Here is a 13,047-nt window from a genome sequence, read left to right as displayed (position 1 = left end):
AGTGTTCAGCTTGTATAACAGTGTAAATTTGTTGTGCCCTCAAAATAACTCAACACACAGCCATTAATGTCTAAACTGCTGGCAGCAAAAGTGAGTACACCCCTAAGTGAAAAATGTCCAAATTGTGCCCAATTAGCCATTTTCCCTTCCCTGGTCATGTGACTCATTAGTGTTACAATGTCTTCAGACCTAAGCCCTATTGAGCATCTAACATCCACCAGCTCTGTGATGTTGTCATAAAGGAGTGGAAGGACGATTCCAGTGGCAGCCTGTGAAGCTCTAGTGAACTCCATGCCCAAGAGAGTTAAGGCAGTGCTGGAAAATTAATGGTGGCCACACAAAATATTGACACTTAGGGCACAATTTGGATATTTTTCACTTAGGGGTGTACTCACTTTTGTTGCCAGCGGTTTATACATTAATGGCTGTGAGTTGAATTATTTTGAGGGGTTATACAAGCTGTACAATTGACTACTTTACATTGTATCAAAGTTTCATATCTTCAGTGTTGTCCCATGAAAAGATATAATAAAATATTTACAAAAATATAAGGGGTGTACTCACTTTGGTGAGATACTGTATGTACATAAGTAATTAAACTGCAGCTTGCAGATATACTGCGATTTGTGGTATAGCGGGTCCACGGCTTAAAAAAAAAAAAATATGGCCAGTTTTTAAATCCAGTTGGCCGTTTCTGTCTCCGTGGGCACAATGATTGATAAGGTTGATAAGGTAATTGGGGTGAGGCACTCCTGCATGTGCGGATGCGATCATTCTCAATTGCTTCTTGTTAAAGAAGAGAAAAGGTAGTCGTGGGAGATGATCTAGACACCAGGAAAGAGAAGGCAGCACGAGCTGGGGCTCCGTGAGGGAGTGCAGGCTGAGGCACTCTAGTGGCTGGTTCGACCCACTGACTAAGCGTGTAGAGTGGGGCGCGCGAGATGCAAGACCTCCCAATGGATCCAAGGAGCGACTGAGTGAGTGAGCATGAAGGATGACGGGAGGTGTGCCCACCTCAGACGGTCTGGCTGCGCAGTGTGGCAGCAGCCAAGACAGGGGTCGGCAGAAAGGAGTTTGTGCTGCAGAGACTCTGCTGGCAACGCCAATGATGGGTGAGCCAGGGAGATAGAAGTTGGTGGGCTGCGTTCTGGTGAGGAGAGAGACTGCATTTTAACCTCTGTTTTTAACTTATTTATTAAGGCTTTTATCCCCACGTTTCACTGGTTTTATGGATTTGCTATTCATTTGGGTACTGTATATTTTTTTTTTTTTTTTTGAACACTGCACAATAGAAACTTTTGGTTTTACTTTTGACTGTTTTTAATAAAAGCACTTGAGCACTTTCCATCATCCCCTGGCTTCAATGGTGTTGGTTCAGCAGACTCCCATGTGGGAAGAGGGATTCTTAGGGGATCATCATCGTCACACTAGTACACAGTAGCCAGGTGTATTGCACAGTATTCAAGTTGGGGGGGGTGGTGGTGGGGATTGGATTAAACACGTTCAACTTGGCTTTCAGTATTATCCAGTAGTATAGAAGCAGTATTCACACATTTGAACATAATAATGGTCCACAGCCGACCTTTTAAAACCAAAGTATCTCCAGACAACAGACACGGCTCCTTTTTTCGGCAAAAGTTGTTCTTTGTCATTATGTTCAACTTTATCGTCTGCAACAGCTTCAGTTTTGGAATGTTCTCTGTCCGTAATTCACCGCTCAATACCTCCACTAACGCATGTACTCCATTGCATGCATGTTTAGTGGTGTAGCAGTGAAAAAGGTCCCCCCTTAAACAGTTTCCTGCTGTGACACGTTCTGAACGTTGTTTAGGCTATTTAAACCAGTGTTGCGGTATAAGAAAAATCCATATTATAACATAAATAAATAATGGTTTTCGGTATGAACTGGTATACCTCCCAGCACTAGTGTAAATCAACGTTTTGTGAACTGAATGATTCTAACGCAAAACGATTATTGTAGACACATATATTTTGCTTGTAGTGTTTGTTGATTTCACTTTCATCAAACAACAAATCTTTTAATTCTTATGTTAACGCCTCTTCATTGGGAAGCAACTGTACTTTTTCCTGATGGCAACACGAAGTAGACGATTTACAAGTCTCCGACTTAAACTTTAAAGCTTTACAATATGCTTCCTCATCAACAATGCGTGGTGAATGGATGTGGTAGTCATTTCACAAAGCTGTTCACCAGACCTGGAGTGTCTGATCATCAAGTGCCGGCCGCTTTACCTACCTAGGGAGTTTACAGCTGTACACATGGCGGCTGTTTACATCCCCCCGCAAGAAAACGCCAGCACCGCACTTAAAGAACTGTATGGCCTCATTACAGACTGTGAAAACACAGACCCCGAAGGTCTGGTTATTGTTGCCGGGGACTTCAACAAAGCAAGCTTCATGTCTGTTTACCCCAAATACTGCCAACACGTCTCTTGTCCCACCAAGGGTGCTAATACGTTGGACTGCTGCTACACCGCACACACAAATGCATATCGCTCGCTCCCGCGACTGAACCTCGGGCAGTCGGACCACCGCTCTGCGCTGCTCCTCTCTGTTTACAAGCAACAGTAGAAGCGCGCAGAGCCGGTCTTGCGAGAGGTGCACTGTTGGACCCCGGAAGCGGAGAAGAAACTTAGGGACTGCTTTGAATCTGTGGATTGGGATGTCTCTTAAGTCCTCTGAGAAGCTGTAAAAGTATGCCGCAGTTGTCACAGGCTTCAGCGGGAAATGTGTGGATGACTCCGTACGCACAAAGTCTGTACACGTATTTCCCAACCAGAAGCCCTGGATGTGTGCTGAAGTACGCCGGCAGATCCGTGAGCGCAGCAGTGCGTTTCTTTCCGGAGATACACAGGCATACAAAAAGAGCAGGTATGATCCCCGAAAAGCCATTAAATACGCAAAGCGAAAGTACAATCACAAACTGGACTCTTCAGTTTAACAGCATAGCAGACACTCGTCGGATGTGGCAGGGTATTCAGCTGATCACAGACAACCCGCAGCGCCGCAAGACTCCTGCCAGAGGCTCTCCGAGGATAACATTGAGGAAGACTTTTTCCTGGCTCACCATCTGCAAAGCACCTGTCTCAGACGGAGTCTTAGGTCGCGTTGTAAAAACATGTTGCGACCAGCTAGCTGCTGTCTTTACGGATATTTTTAACACATCTCTGAGAGTTTCATCTGTCCCCACCTGGTTCAAGAACACAGCCATCATCCTTGTCCCAAAGAAAAATAAAGTACACTGCCCTAATTACCGCCCAGTAGCTCTTACTCCCATAGCCATAAAGTGCTTTGAGAGGCTGGTGCTAGAACACATCAATGACATCATCCCTGACAGTCTGGACCCCCTCCAGTTTGCCTACCATTGCAACAGGTCCACTGAGGATGCCATATCCATAACACTTCACACCACCCTGTCTCATCTGGAGAACAAGAACTGTTATGCCAGGCTGCTGTTTGTGGACTACAGCTCTGCATTTAACACTGTCAATCCATCCCAGGTCATTGCTAAACTTCTGGATCTGGGGCTTCGCTCTTCACCGTGCAACTTGTCTACTGGTGAGGAAGTCCAGTACATCTCAGCAAGTGCGTATTGGTGGAAAACCTCCTTCATCATCAACATCAACACTGGCACCCTGCAGGGCAGTGTGCTGAGCCCCCTGCTTTACTCTCTCTACACCCATGACTGCGTAGCTAAGTACAGCTCGAACACCCTCCTCAAGTTTGCTGACAATACTACTGTAATAGGTCTGATCAGCGAGGACGATGAGATGGCCTACAGGGAGGAGGTCTGACTCCTGTCAGAATGGTGTCAGGACAACGCCCTCAACGTTAGCAAAACTAAGGAGACGATTGCGGATTTCCGCAAACAGGCAACAAAGCACAGCCCCATCTATATTGGAGGTGAGGCTGTGGAGCAGGTCAGCAGCTTTAGGTTCCTCGGAGTCCTGCTCACTAATGACCTTAAATGGTCAAGTCACACTTCGGCAGTAGTCAAGATAGCCCAACAATGCCTCTACTTCTTCAGGAGACTGTGTAAGGCTCGGATTTCCCCACAACCCTGTGCAGATTCTACAGGTGTATGTGGAGTCCATCCTGACAGGACACATCACATCCTGGTACAGCAACTGCTCAGTTCAGGACTGCAGAGCTCTGCAGCATGTGGTGAATACAGCACAGGAGATCACGGGCATGCTGTTCCCTGCGATCCATGACATCCACACTACATGCTGTCTCAGGAAAGTGAACCGTATCAGGCGTGACCCCAGCCACCCTGCACTGTCACCCTCCTCCCATCCAGGTTCTGGAAGAGTTTTTGTTCCCAACTGCAATCAGACTCATGAACAATCAGTAACCTTGTGTCACCTATACTGCTACCTGCACATACTGTATACTTCTGCCACTGTCTCTATTTATTCTTGGGATTCTGGTTTTATTTACTTACTTTTTTATATTTATTTATTGTGTGTGGTTTTTTTTTGTCTATGTTTACTGCCTGCAGGGGCACATGCAAGCAAGCATTTCATTGTACATGGTACTTGTACAGTACACATAACAATAAAGAATTGAAATTAAAATATCTACATCCGCCATATCACCTATGTCCATATATTCAATCTCTTTTTGCTGTTCTGTTATTTCACCTAATAATAATTTGTTTGCGGAAATGTGATCTGTACTGTCTTGTTGTTGACACTTTCAAATTTTAGTACTGTCATATTTTTGAACTTGCTTTGCGTGTGAGTACGCCAAGGTTTTTTGAAAGCCTTTCAAATTCACTGCTGTCATAATCTGTAACCTGCTCTGCATGTGGATGGCGCCAAAGTTTTTGAACATCTTTATGAAGTTCTTCTGTGTCTTTTACTCTTTATCTTTTATTTCTGACCCTGTTTGGACCTGCAAGGTTTTCAGTTCCACTTGTTCCGGGCTGATAATTACTTTCCTTTCCTAGGTCACCGTCACACAGGAACATGCTTCCAATGGATGTCTATATGACGTGACTTGACTGTGTTGCGGGAAGTGAAAGTGTCTCTGCCTCTCTGAAATGTCTCTCTTCAGAACACATCTCGTCGCAAGATTTTTTTTTTATAATAGAGAGACTAAAATGTAATGTTAGCCATGTTTATTTATAATTGGGGGAGAGAGAGAGTGAGAGTGTGAATGATTAAGTTGGACCATATGAGAAAAACAGCACTTCCTGAAAATAACCATGTGTAAAAGCATTTTAACTGGAAGTACTGAGTCTGACAGAGTTGTAAACAGGTGGGGTTAAACAAGGTGGGGTTACCATAGACCCCAGATCAACAGAGGGAGATGTGTGCTGCCTGATATAATGGAGAATCTTATGGGATGGGAGAGATGGTAGTGAAGTCTCTCAGCATAAAGTAGAGTAGTGGAATTAAAAAGCACGAAGAAAAGTTGATCAATTTAGTGTTTTTTTTTATTTTTATTTTAAAAGGGACACTTTTTCCCAGATTTTTCCCATACCCGAGAGGTGCTCACTTATCGCACACCTTGAACTCACACGTCTAGTCAATAACTGCATTAATATTAGTAATAGTTTTAAAGCAACATTTGAAGAATATTTTAAGTTATTCTTATTAAAAATATAACTAGAATTAATACACATTTTTTAATTGGCTGATTCCCAATTGCAAAGTATCACTTAAATCAACATTTGTTAAAGGATTTCTCCACCCAAGAGAACAGAATTGCTTGCCACAGTTCGGTTCATTATGCTCACCACAAGATGTTAGCCTATGCTAAACATGATTTTGCTTTACTGTAAAGAACTGTGCATTTTCTGTCTGATCCCTGTGTAATGTTGATTAAAACTGATCATGAATCAAACTGCATTTGCCTTCATGCCATGTGCCAAAAGGATTACTAAACAAACTGTTAGTCATTTACACATTGCTTTTCTTTTGAAGGGAAAAACATTCAGCATACTTAATGAATTGGAGATTTTTCTACTACTTTAAGTTCCTGAAAATCAATTTTTAATGTGTCAATTCAGAAAATTAAATTGTCATGTGAAAGAAATCAGTAAAAATAATGGTTTAATGTAATGGGTGTATTAGTAAACATTATGATCGTTTTATTTCTTACTCATGCATAGGTTAAACTCCTTCTCTTGGGGCAGCTTCTTTTCTCTCTCCTACAGAAACCAAGCCAATCTTGTTGGAAAGGGCCTAAAACTCAAGCGGTGCTTGTTCTTATTACTACTTATGACTTCTGTCACAGCTTTCATTGCAAACCAAAGATCAGTTAAATGGTACCACAAATGCATCTTCATAGTAGACATACATTCATTATGTGCCTTAACTGGATACCTTTTTAAGTTTAGATATCCTGTCCATTAAAATTCCAAACCGGAAATAAGGTGTACCATAGGTGCAGTTGTACTTTCACTTTAAATAGGTTATACTTCAAGCTAAGGCGTTAAAACTACCTCTGCCATCGGCAACGCAGAGAGGCATGAAAGTAGCCCTAGGATCCAATGCTTGTGCAGTACCGACATTCTTGTGCCAGAAAATGTGCCAATCTTCCAAATGTTTACTTACGAAGAAATCATGGCATAGCACAGACTTATACAAAAGCCTACTAGGCCAAAGCAGTAGTTTCATGCCACTGCAAGCATAGTTTTTCAGCTTGGACCCAGAGCCATGACACACAACTTCATACATCATTCTTAAAAAAATCTTTGCATCGTGAAACTTTTTCTTAGTCTGAAGGATTGTTGAAATTCAGCAAAGGTTTTTTCGTAGTGGGTTTGCTGGTGACCTGGTTTACTGAATATTTTACTGAGAATCAGTCATGTGGAACTCATAGACAAACTTTTTTCCCCAAGCATTCCATGATGCTTTGCAAGGGTAGCATGACATAACATGAGATTTAGCAGTAAATTCTGGATAGCACAGCCCCACCTCCATGGGTATATATCAGTGGTCTTAGTAGTGGGTTAACAATTAGTGGTAAACTTGCAAATATATTTTAACCTAAATCGCTTGTGCAGAAGAATACTGGAAATGTTTTTTGTATTCATCTCTTAAAGGTAATGTCTGTTTGTATGGACTTGTATTACACAAAGGTCACATACAAGAGCCTAACCCTTTAATAGTATTATATAGAGTGCTGTGCAGTTGATGCAGACAGGAAGAAATGAAGAATGCACTTGCTTTTGTGTTCTGGTTATTTAGTAGCAGTGGAAATACATGAGCTAAATTGTCAGGGCGAGGGAAAAATAATACATTTTCAAGAGTACAGTAGTGAGTGAGTACCTGCTTTTGATTGTGTGGGTGCCAAGCCTCTGTAAATTCATGATTCCTGCTCCAGTTTACCCTGTTGGAGAGAGATTTTGCTGTTTTCATATTTCTTTTTTTTTTTTTTTTGAAGGAACCAATGGTAGCACAGTAGTTAACACTGCTGCCTTACAGCTCAAGTCCAACATAATTGACAGATACTTCCCTAGCCTTTGTGGACACTTAAAATACCATGTTATCATTATAATCACTCGAAACTAATTCAGTTTCTCATTCCCCACTGCATTCAGTGCATTTTATGGAGTTCGGTGAAGTTCCTGAACATTTTCCTAATTTTGCTGAGCTCAAGGCAAAGCAAATTCAGCAGATTCACTCATCACTATTCCCAGGAAAAATCAGAACTCTAAGTAACCAGTAAACAAGCTAAAGACATGATTGTTACTGTATGAGCTAGTGATTGACTATGTCACACAAACTAACAGCCTTAACAAGCCTTTAACTAATTTGAGGACAAAAGGAATATGTCCTAACCTAACAGTGCTGTACTCTGCCACCCATGGTTGTGGATTTGAGCAAGGGTGAGCAGATTGCGATATTCCTCTAAAACTCCAAAAGTGAAACACTAAACAAACAAACTTGTACGGCCACAAAAAATTAAGGGAATTACTAAACAAACAGAAAGCAGCAAGCAATTTCAGTGTTGTGCATTGATCATTGATCTGTCTGCATTGTCTTATGTATAAACAGTTTTCATATTTGTATAATCCTAGTGTAAATTTAATTATTTTCTTTCAAGAAACTAGTGTGCTTCAGTTGTCCATGGAGGAAGGTAACAAAAATAAAATGGGAACGTTGCCAAAATGTAGTGTTATTTGCACTGCAAAAGCAACACTGACTACTAATTGATTAAAATCAATTGATCTGTTTCTTATACCTGCACAGAAGGAAATCTCTTATTCAAGAAGATAAAAGTGATTTGGCAAACGAAAAGTGTTTGACTGTCAACTTTATTAAATTTTATCTCTGAAATTTTAAGTCCACATACCCTTTCATTCTGTTGCAGGTGTCTGTCACCAAAAAAAAACAAAAAAACGGATACAGTAAAGGGAGTTTTACAAAAAAGGTCATGATATCATGAGCTAAAGAACTTATACAGTATATTTGCTGTATGCTCTGACCCACAGGCCAGTAATGCTAAACGTTAACACATTCCTAATAATTTGTAAAATGTATGATTTTTTTTATATATATTTGTTTATTTTTGGCTAGTGCAAGATTACTGCGTTTTTTACAACATCTTTGGAAAGAGAAATTATTTTTAAACTGGTTATGCACAGCTTAGAATAAGTGTGAAAAAAAAAAAACCCTTAAAAGTACAAAACAGGCAAAATTGTTGGCATTTGATCCTCATTCCCCTTCCGCTGGGCTAGAGATTCCTGTACCTTTTGATTGCTAAAAGATCATACTGTCCAGGACTAGACACCTCTGTTGTGCTTTGTGGATTTGTTTTCAACCTCCTTTGGAGGAATGTATTGCACATCATAAACGCAGTCAAAATCATTTTCTCTCCACCATATGTAATGGAACTGCAAGAAATATGAACTTGTTCATTCAGGGAGCTGCATTTTTTTTTTGTTAAACCTAAATCTTAATAAAAAAAGTTACACGCTTCAGTGCCTTACAAAATAGAAATACATATAAAAAGAACAGATGGCAAGAATTGTCCAGACTAGAAATAGACTATGCTTCACCTTTTAAAATTGGTAAAATGCTAGCATTAACCTGTTTTATAAATGTAAGTAGCTGACTTGACTGCCTCTTGTATCAACTTGTGCATTATTCATAAAAATCAAAAGTTGGTGAATTTTATTTTGAATAAAGGGTAGAATTAACGACTTGTTTAAATTCATTACATTATTTTGCAGTTATCAAAAATGCTATATTTTCAGGAACCTTGCTCCTTAAAACCTTACACTACATAATGGAAATTGAAATATACACAAGAAATAACATACATTTTGTGTCATCTACAAACTGAAAGCAAATTTAACAGTTTTTTTTATTTTTATTTTAAACTGGATATCTAGGCATAGTATTTTTCATTTAATTAACTAGATGTGTCCCAAGTTCAGCTCCAGTGCTTGATTATTGTACTTGTGTAGTTTTCATTGTTTAGCTATGACTGCTGGGTTTTTCTCTCACTCCTCTAATTTTCATCTTATTCTCAAAGATGTGCAAGTTTGTGCAACATGGTCATTTGTCTGAGTGCAAATATGGGTGTGTATGTCAGTGTGCTTCCCTACAACCTAGACCAGGATGATGTGGGTTTTAGATAGGCGCAGGGTATGTCTGTTGAAGCAGGTGCTGAAGTGCAAACAAGTGCAATTTTCATCAGTCATCATGCATTCCAAATAAAAGCCCCCACCACACCATAAATTGACCTGAGAGAGAAGTCTGTGTTGATTTTTATATTTTTTAATGGTTTTAATGAATTTGAATGTTGCCTAAACCTTATATTTGACCCAAGCATAGATTGTTTCAAAAATTGTTTTCCAGAAACAGAAGCTGAAGTGAATATGTACATTTTACCTGTTTGTTTAGGGTCTAAAGCAACTACATTTCAGATGGAACTGTCCTGTCTAAATAGTTCATATTTGTATAAAATTATGAATATTCCAAACTAATTTTAGTCTTTCAAATACATCACAAAGATCCCTGAAAGCTACTGTGGAACATTGTGGTATTTCTGAGATTGCCAGCTTCTTTCTCTGAATTAACAGTTCAACCACTTCTTTATATTGGTGACAGTAGAAGCTATTTTATCTATAACTAGCCGAAGCCCGCCGTAGCATACGGTGGTGTAAGAATAGGAGCGGAAAATGGTGAGAAAGGAATTCAGTATAACAACGGCTTAGGAAGCCACCGTCGCAGTATAACGAAAATAGCAAGGAGCGAAACCAATGCCAATGGTTGAGAGAGTACCTTCCTGTAGCAGGCTACGGAAAAGATAGACATATATAAATAGATGCCACATTCACTGTGTTGCTCAGTCGACATAAGTCTGTGCGTCTGCCCTATTGCGAGTGGTATAAGTGCCATTTAAACTAATACAGGTAGACGTGGAAACCGGGTTTTCTGATGGAAAAAACAATAGCTTTTTAACAGTATCGTTTACATACAACAGGTTTTGGCGAATCGTTTACATGCAATTATTTATATCCATTTTTATACACTAAATGCATGCGTATCCCATGGTCTTAGAGTTGGTGGGCGGTGCTCTCTGTCTTTTATGCGCTTTCTGTCTTGCTTGCCCTTAGTTAGAGTTGGCGATCTTGACTCTCTGTCTTGCGTGCGGTGTAAAGTAAACATGGCTCAGGTGCATGTGGACTTTTGCACAGACGAAAGCGACTGAGGCTGTGTTTGGCGAGTTGTTACGTGCCTCGAGAGCGACGCTCGACTCGGGAGAACGGCTGCAGTCGGCGGTCGGGGCTCTGTCTTGCTTGCGCTCAGTGTCTTGCGTGCCCTCAGTGTCTTGCATGCCCTTAGTGAATTATATATATATATATATATATATATATATATATATAGATATAGATATAAGATATAGATATAGATATAAGATATAGATATAGATATAGATATATATATATATATAAGATATAGATATAGATATAGATAGATATATATATATATATATATAGATAGATATAGAGAGAGAGAGGAATAACACATTTTCTCTCCATTGAGAAGCTGCACCTTTTCTTTTTAAACACATATTTCTCATTAGAGCTATTTTTGGCAAAAATGTGTCAGATTTATAAACATTTATTTGCTCTTCTTGTTTGTAATATTTTATTAACTTTTAAAATTATATGTTTAATTTTACTTAACATATTTAGACATGCTTTATGCTTGTAATTCTTGTGTATGTTTTGTCATAATCTTGTTTGTCTAATAATATTCACCCAATCCCAGAGTAACCTTATGACAGTTTGATTAGTAGTATAAGTTAAACCTACCCTGGATAAGTGTTGACCATACCTTGGGATAAGCAAGTTAAGAAAATGGATGGATGGTTATATTCTATAAGCATTTATTTATTTTGTTTATTTATTTCTTTCTTAAGCTGGAGATCAAAGCAAGATCCAAGGATGGGCAATGTCAGGAGGGTGCTGTTGTTATTCTTGATGCAGGAGCACAATATGGGAAAGTCATTGATCGACGTGTAAGAGAACTTTTTGTACAGTCAGAGGTATTGCCTCTGGAGACCCCTGCATTTACAATTCGGGAGCAGGGTTTTCGGTAAGTTTGGTAAATGTTGTCTGTGCTGTATTGTCTTTATATAGCTCACTTCACACTAGCTCTTCAATGTGCAGTATATTCCTTAGTCTCATGACAACAAGCTCAAGTCAAATGTTTTTATGACTTAATATGTGGTTCAATATCACACCATACCAAAACCAAAAAAAGAGAGTCCTTCCTTACGTGTCTAGTGTTCACCGATTTTTTTTTTTTATTTTTTTAAATAATAATAATGTAGAGAATTTTCATATTAATTTATGAAACCCTTCTTATCTGAATTGACTAGCCCTAGGTTCTCCTTCGAACACTGGATGGCAATTGGAAGGAGTGCTTAGGCTACGTATGCCTAATATTCAAGACTTTAGTCTTCAGTTTTCTTAACAATTAAATTTTTGTGCATATTTGAATAGTTTCAGTTTTTATATTATTGTATTAAAATATTTAAAAAAAATAGTATTAAAATATGTGCTCTTTCTGGGTTAAATTCATAAATAAGCTTATCGTGAATAAAGTATTGTTGATAATATATAAAATATATGCAATTTTCTTGTAGAAAGTCTATCATTTTTCTCATTTTGTTCAGAACTGGACTATTATTTTTTTTGTTGATTAACTGTGTTAAATCGGTCAAGAAATCTAAGGTAGTGCGCACTTTACTATATATTTTGTCAATTGTACATCATAGTTGGGGCAGAAAAATTTGGTATACTATAGTGAAGCTTCAGTTGATCAACTGCCGATGTGAAAAAAAAAATAAAAAAAAGTCCAGTTGGGGCTGGGCGGTCTTTTGGCCTGGAACCCATATAGAATGTAGAGCCACCAACAATTTGATTATTTTAAAGACTATTTTTGCTAATTATATATCTCTCTCTCTCTTTATCTTTATTTCTCGTTCGTCTGCTATTTATTAACTATTGTTATCTACATTTTTTTGCTAGAAAAATGTTGAAAACTACTTTTTTAATTAAGCTTAAACAATATGACTTCTTGTAATTATGAAAAAGATTTTATGTCCTATGCATTATCGATAAATATTTTCTGTACATATTTTAAGTATGTAACTGTATTTTTGTGGTCACTAAACAGTAAGTCTAATTTTGTCAATAAAAATGAGCAGGTAACGCCTGTGGTCTTTATAAAAGTGCCAAAGTTAGCACTTTAATATACTGTAGAACATAAGGCTTCAGTGCAGTTGGTTACGCGGGAGCTTAGTGAAAAGTTTTCGTAAGGTGATAAAAAAAAAATATATATATATCGTTACTGGAATCGGCCATTTCAGTAACATAAAATTGGTGATTGATATCGGATCATCCCTAGTATACTTTTTTTTATTTATTTATTTTATATATGTTGAAATTATTTTAATCATTTTATGAGTTTTATAATTAATCTGCAGATAGTGCATGATAAATTCTGGTTCATAATATCTTTTTCACTTGTGTTTTTATAGTAATTAATAGAC

At 38.5% G+C, this 13,047-nt stretch overlaps 1 protein-coding gene across 1 annotated transcript in view; it reads left to right on the top strand.

Moving 5' to 3' along the window:
* gmps (guanine monophosphate synthase) overlaps positions 1-13,047 on the top strand; it is a 114,041-nt gene that overhangs the window by 28,070 nt on the left and 72,924 nt on the right. The window contains exon 2 of the mRNA XM_039757386.1: positions 11,410-11,585. Coding sequence (XP_039613320.1) covers positions 11,410-11,585 — 176 coding nt within the window. The remainder of the gene's footprint in view (positions 1-11,409; positions 11,586-13,047) is intronic.

Source organism: Polypterus senegalus, chromosome 1 (assembly GCF_016835505.1).
Source record: "Polypterus senegalus isolate Bchr_013 chromosome 1, ASM1683550v1, whole genome shotgun sequence".
Taxonomy (NCBI): Eukaryota; Metazoa; Chordata; class Cladistia; order Polypteriformes; family Polypteridae; genus Polypterus; species Polypterus senegalus.
Note: the sequence above shows the minus strand (reverse complement) of the source record. Positions and strands in the feature narration are given on the sequence as shown.